Here is a 6,855-nt window from a genome sequence, read left to right as displayed (position 1 = left end):
AATATGGAGACAGGAGTATAGAGGTGTATTTAACATGGAGGAGTATAGAGGTGTATTTAATATGGAGGAGTATAGAGTTGTATTTAATATGGAGGAGTATAGAGGTGTATTTAACATGGAGGAGTATAGAGGTGTATTTAACATGGAGGAGTATAGAGGTGTATTTAATATGGAGACAGGAGTATAGAGGTGTATTTAATATGGAGGAGTATAGAGGTGTATTTAATATGGAGACAGGAGTATAGAGGTGTATTTAATATGGAGACAGGAGTATAGAGGTGTATTTAACATGGAGACAGGAGTATAGAGGTGTATTTAATATGGAGACGGGAGTATAGAGGTGTATTTAATATGGAGACAGGAGTATAGAGGTGTATTTAACATGGAGGAGTATAGAGGTGTATTTAACATGGAGGAGTATAGAGGTGTATTTAATATGGAGGAGTATAGAGGTGTATTTAATATGGAGGAGTATAGAGGTGTATTTAACATGGAGGAGTATAGAGGTGTATTTAATATGGAGGAGTATAGAGGTGTATTTAATATGGAGACAGGAGTATAGAGGTGTATTTAATATGGAGACAGGAGTATAGAGGTGTATTTAATATGGAGACAGGAGTATAGAGGTGTATTTAATATGGAGACAGGAGTATAGAGGTGTATTTAATATGGAGGAGTATAGAGGTGTATTTAACATGGAGGAGTATAGAGGTGTATTTAATATGGAGGAGTATAGAGGTGTATTTAATATGGAGGAGTATAGAGGTGTATTTAATATGGAGGAGTATAGAGGTGTATTTAATATGGAGACAGGAGTATAGAGGTGTATTTAATATGGAGACAGGAGTATAGAGGTGTATTTAACATGCAGACAGGAGTATAGAGGTGTATTTAATATGGAGACAGGAGTATAGAGGTGTATTTAATATGGAGACAGGAGTATAGAGGTGTATTTAATATGGAGACAGGAGTATAGAGGTGTATTTAATATGGAGACAGGAGTATAGAGGTGTATTTAATATGGAGGAGTATAGAGGTGTATTTAATATGGAGGAGTATAGAGGTGTATTTAATATGGAGGAGTATAGAGGTGTATTTAATATGGAGGAGTATAGAGGTGTATTTAATATGGAGACAGGAGTATAGAGGTGTATTTAATATGGAGGAGTATAGAGGTGTATTTAACATGGAGACAGGAGTATAGAGGTGTATTTAATATGGAGACAGGAGTATAGAGGTGTATTTAATATGGAGACAGGAGTATAGAGGTGTATTTAATATGGAGGAGTATAGAGGTGTATTTAATATGGAGACAGGAGTATAGAGGTGTATTTAATATGGAGGAGTATAGAGGTGTATTTAACATGGAGGAGTATAGAGGTGTATTTAATATGGAGGAGTATAGAGGTGTATTTAATATGGAGACAGGAGTATAGAGGTGTATTTAATATGGAGACAGGAGTATAGAGGTGTATTTAATATGGAGACAGGAGTATAGAGGTGTATTTAACATGGAGACAGGAGTATAGAGGTGTATTTAATATGGAGACAGGAGTATAGAGGTGTATTTAACATGGAGGAGTATAGAGGTGTATTTAATATGGAGACAGGAGTATAGAGGTGTATTTAACATGGAGACAGGAGTATAGAGGTGTATTTAATATGGAGGAGTATAGAGGTGTATTTAATATGGAGACAGGAGTATAGAGGTGTATTTAACATGGAGACAGGAGTATAGAGGTGTATTTAACATGGAGACAGGAGTATAGAGGTGTATTTAACATGGAGGAGTATAGAGGTGTATTTAATATGGAGACAGGAGTATAGAGGTGTATTTAATATGGAGACAGGAGTATAGAGGTGTATTTAATATGGAGACAGGAGTATAGAGGTGTATTTAATATGGAGACAGGAGTATAGAGGTGTATTTAATATGGAGACAGGAGTATAGAGGTGTATTTAACATGGAGACAGGAGTATAGAGGTGTATTTAATATGGAGACAGGAGTATAGAGGTGTATTTAATATGGAGGAGTATAGAGGTGTATTTAATATGGAGACAGGAGTATAGAGGTGTATTTAATATGGAGGAGTATAGAGGTGTATTTAATATGGAGACAGGAGTATAGAGGTGTATTTAATATGGAGGAGTATAGAGGTGTATTTAATATGGAGACAGGAGTATAGAGGTGTATTTAATATGGAGACAGGAGTATAGAGGTGTATTTAATATGGAGACAGGAGTATAGAGGTGTATTTAATATGGAGACAGGAGTATAGAGGTGTATTTAATATGGAGACAGGAGTATAGAGGTGTATTTAATATGGAGACAGGAGTATAGAGGTGTATTTAATATGGAGGAGTATAGAGGTGTATTTAATATGGAGACAGGAGTATAGAGGTGTATTTAATATGGAGACAGGAGTATAGAGGTGTATTTAATATGGAGACAGGAGTATAGAGGTGTATTTAACATGGAGGAGTATAGAGGTGTATTTAATATGGAGGAGTATAGAGGTGTATTTAACATGGAGACAGGAGTATAGAGGTGTATTTAATATGGAGACAGGAGTATAGAGGTGTATTTAATATGGAGGAGTATAGAGGTGTATTTAATATGGAGACAGGAGTATAGAGGTGTATTTAATATGGAGGAGTATAGAGGTGTATTTAATATGGAGACAGGAGTATAGAGGTGTATTTAATATGGAGGAGTATAGAGGTGTATTTAACATGGAGACAGGAGTATAGAGGTGTATTTAATATGGAGACAGGAGTATAGAGGTGTATTTAATATGGAGGAGTATAGAGGTGTATTTAATATGGAGGAGTATAGAGGTGTATTTAATATGGAGGAGTATAGAGGTGTATTTAATATGGAGACAGGAGTATAGAGGTGTATTTAATATGGAGACAGGAGTATAGAGGTGTATTTAACATGGAGGAGTATAGAGGTGTATTTAATATGGAGACAGGAGTATAGAGGTGTATTTAATATGGAGACAGGAGTATAGAGGTGTATTTAATATGGAGACAGGAGTATAGAGGTGTATTTAATATGGAGACAGGAGTATAGAGGTGTATTTAACATGGAGGAGTATAGAGGTGTATTTAATATGGAGGAGTATAGAGGTGTATTTAATATGGAGACAGGAGTATAGAGGTGTATTTAACATGGAGGAGTATAGAGGTGTATTTAATATGGAGACAGGAGTATAGAGGTGTATTTAACATGGAGGAGTATAGAGGTGTATATATGGAGACAGGAGTATAGAGGTGTATTTAACATGGAGGAGTATAGAGGTGTATTTAATATGGAGACAGGAGTATAGAGGTGTATTTAATATGGAGACAGGAGTATAGAGGTGTATTTAATATGGAGGAGTATAGAGGTGTATTTAATATGGAGGAGTATAGAGGTGTATTTAACATGGAGACAGGAGTATAGAGGTGTATTTAATATGGAGACAGGAGTATAGAGGTGTATTTAACATGGAGACAGGAGTATAGAGGTGTATTTAATATGGAGACAGGAGTATAGAGGTGTATTTAATATGGAGACAGGAGTATAGAGGTGTATTTAATATGGAGGAGTATAGAGGTGTATTTAATATGGAGGAGTATAGAGGTGTATTTAATATGGAGACAGGAGTATAGAGGTGTATTTAATATGGAGACAGGAGTATAGAGGTGTATTTAATATGGAGACAGGAGTGTATTTACCTGGTCATTCATCACAACCATATTACGGCTGAAGAGGTCATGATGTGTGATGATCCCTGTGAACCACTGAGTGGCTGAGTCTTGTCTGTAAACACGAACTCGGTAACCATTTAATGAATACGGACCTGAAGGACAGGGGACAGGTGCAACATGGTGACACACAGCATCTTGGGGGTTAAACACAGACTGAAACTAGTCACTTATTCCACTTCGGATACAATTCAGACATCTGTAGCCTGGCTAGATGTACCAATTCAGACATCTGTAGCCTGGCTAGATGTACAAATTCAGACATCTGTAGGGAATAGGGCTCTGGTCAACAGTAGTGTTCTATATAGGGAATAGGGCTCTGGTCAACAGTAGTGTTCTATATAGGGAATAGGGCTCTGGTCAACAGTAGTGTTCTATATAGGGAATAGGGCTCTGGTCAACAGTAGTGTTCTATATAGGGAATAGGGCTCTGGTCAACAGTAGTGTTCTATATAGGGAATAGGGCTCTGGTCAACAGTAGTGTTCTATATAGGGAATAGGGCTCTGGTCAACAGTAGTGTTCTATATAGGGAATAGGACTCTGGTCAACAGTAGTGTTCTATATAGGGAATAGGGCTCTGGTCAACAGTAGTGTTCTATATAGGGAATAGGGCTCTGGTCAACAGTAGTGTTCTATATAGGGAATAGGGCTCTGGTCAACAGTAGTGTTCTATATAGGGAATAGGGCTCTGGTCAACAGTAGTGTTCTATATAGGGAATAGGGCTCTGGTCAACAGTAGTGTTCTATATAGGGAATAGGGCTCTGGTCAACAGTAGTGTTCTATATAGGGAATAGGGCTCTGGTCAACAGTAGTGTTCTATATAGGGAATAGGGCTCTGGTCAACAGTAGTGTTCTATATAGGGAATAGGGCTCTGGTCAACAGTAGTGTTCTATATAGGGAATAGGGCTCTGGTCAACAGTAGTGTTCTATATAGGGAATAGGGCTCTGGTCAACAGTAGTGTTCTATATAGGGAATAGGGCTCTGGTCAACAGTAGTGTTCTATATAAGGAATAGGGCTCTGGTCAACAGTAGTGTACTATATAGGGAATAGGGCTCTGGTCAACAGTAGTGTTCTATATAGGGAATAGGGCTCTGGTCAACAGTAGTGTTCTGTATAGGGAATAGGGCTCTGGTCAACAGTAGTGTTCTATATAGGGAATAGGGCTCTGGTCAACAGTAGTGTTCTATATAGGGAATAGGACTCGAAGGACTAAGCATCATCACAGTGAACAGCAAGTTGGTAGGGCTCTGGTCAACAGTGGGTTTGTTAAATATTAAATACATCAGTGTTTCTTACCTTGCAAAAAAATGTCCTGAACCTTTTGATCTTTGAGCCAGAACCGGACCTCTTCATGAAGCTGAGGGTTGTCCCTGAGAACAGGACTCAAACTGTCCACTTCCTCCTGCAGACACAGACGGAGGTAGAACCTGTGTATTATATACTAAATACCATTCAGTACATTACAACTGGAGGTAGAACCTGTGTATTATATACATACTAAAGACCATTCAGTACATTACAACTGGAGGTAGAACCTGTGTATTATATACATACTAAAGACCATTCAGTACATTACAACTGGAGGTAGAACCTGTGTATTATATACATACTAAAGACCATTCAGTACATTACAACTGGAGGTAGAACCTGTGTATTATACCAGACAATACATGACAAATATATTTACTACAATTAAAAACCAAGAAACCATATTTTAAGTGAGCAGTTGGCACTGGTCTGAAGCAGAACATGAGGAAATTCATGAGCCCCACGATGTCAACTTTCCTTTCATCCAGCACCAATGTCTACTCCGCCCATGTCTAACAGCCCATGTCTGGGTCCGCCCATGTCTAAATACATCATGTTTCTTACCGCCCAAAAATGTCCTGAACCTTGTCTTTGCCCGGACCTCTTCATGTCTACTCCGCCCATGTCTACTCCTGTCCATGTCCTCCTGCCACAGTCTACTAGAACCTGTGTCTACTACTAAAGACCATGTCTACTCCGCCTGGATGTAGACTCCGCCCATGTATACATCTAAAGCCCATGTCTACTTACCGCCCATGTCTATTATGTCTACTCCGACCATTCAGTCCATGTCTAGGTAGAACCTGTGTATTATGTCTACTAAAGCCCATTCAGTACATTACAACTGTCTAGAACCTGCCCATTATACCCGCCCATGACAAATCCATTTACTACAATGTAAAAACCAAGATGTCTACTCCGCCATGTCTACTCCGCCCATGTCTGACTCCGCCCATGTCTGAAGCAGCCCATGTTCTGAGCCGCCCATGTCTACTTTCCCATGTCTATCCAGCCCATGTCTACTCCGCCCATGTCTACTCCGCCCATGTCTACTCCGCCCATGTCTACTCCCCCATGTCTACTCCGCCCATGTCTACTCCGCCCATGTCTACTCCGCCCATGTCTACTCCGCCCATGTCTACTCCGCCCATGTCTACTCCGCCCATGTCTACTCCGCCCATGTCTACTCCACCCATGTCTACTCCACCCATGTCTACTCCACCCATGCTCCACCAAGGTTTTCCAGCACCAATGTCTACTCCACCCATGTCTACTCCGCCCATGCTCCACCAAGGTCTTCCAGCACCAATGTCTACTCCACCCATGCTCCACCAAGGTCATCCAGCACCAATGTCTACTCCGCCCATGCTCCACCAAGGTCTTCCAGCACCAATGTCTACTCCACCCATGCTCCACCAAGGTCATCCAGCACCAATGTCTACTCCGCCCATGCTCCATCAAGGTCATCCAGCACCAATGCCTACTCCGCCCATGCTCCACCAAGGTTTTCCAGCACCAATGTCTACTCCACCCATGCCATACCAAGGTTTTCCAGCACCAATGTCTACTCCACCCATGCCTTACCAAGGTTTTCCAGCACCAATGTCTACTCCACCCAAGCCATACCAAGGTCTTCCAGCACCAATGTCTACTCCACCCATGCCATACCAAGGTTTTCCAGCACCAATGTCTACTCCACCCATGCCGTACCAAGGTTTTCCAGCAGCAACGTCTACTCCACCCAAGCCATACCAAGGTCTTCCAGCACCAATGTCTACTCCACCCATG

The 6,855-nt window shown here is 40.4% G+C and overlaps 1 protein-coding gene across 1 annotated transcript in view; it reads right to left on the bottom strand.

Annotated features, from left to right (window-relative positions):
* Positions 1-5,185, bottom strand: part of LOC124021599 (probable JmjC domain-containing histone demethylation protein 2C) — a 137,304-nt gene extending 132,119 nt beyond the window's left edge. Inside the window, 2 exon segments of the mRNA XM_046336739.1 lie at positions 3,725-3,849; positions 5,056-5,185. Of these exon segments, the coding sequence (XP_046192695.1) occupies positions 3,725-3,745 (21 nt within the window). The 5' untranslated portion in view covers positions 3,746-3,849; positions 5,056-5,185.
* Between the last annotated feature and the right edge of the window lie 1,670 nt (positions 5,186-6,855).

Source organism: Oncorhynchus gorbuscha, unplaced genomic scaffold, assembly GCF_021184085.1.
Source record: "Oncorhynchus gorbuscha isolate QuinsamMale2020 ecotype Even-year unplaced genomic scaffold, OgorEven_v1.0 Un_scaffold_1137, whole genome shotgun sequence".
In the NCBI taxonomy this organism is placed as follows: domain Eukaryota; kingdom Metazoa; phylum Chordata; class Actinopteri; order Salmoniformes; family Salmonidae; genus Oncorhynchus; species Oncorhynchus gorbuscha.
This window is presented reverse-complemented; position numbering and strand designations above follow the sequence as displayed.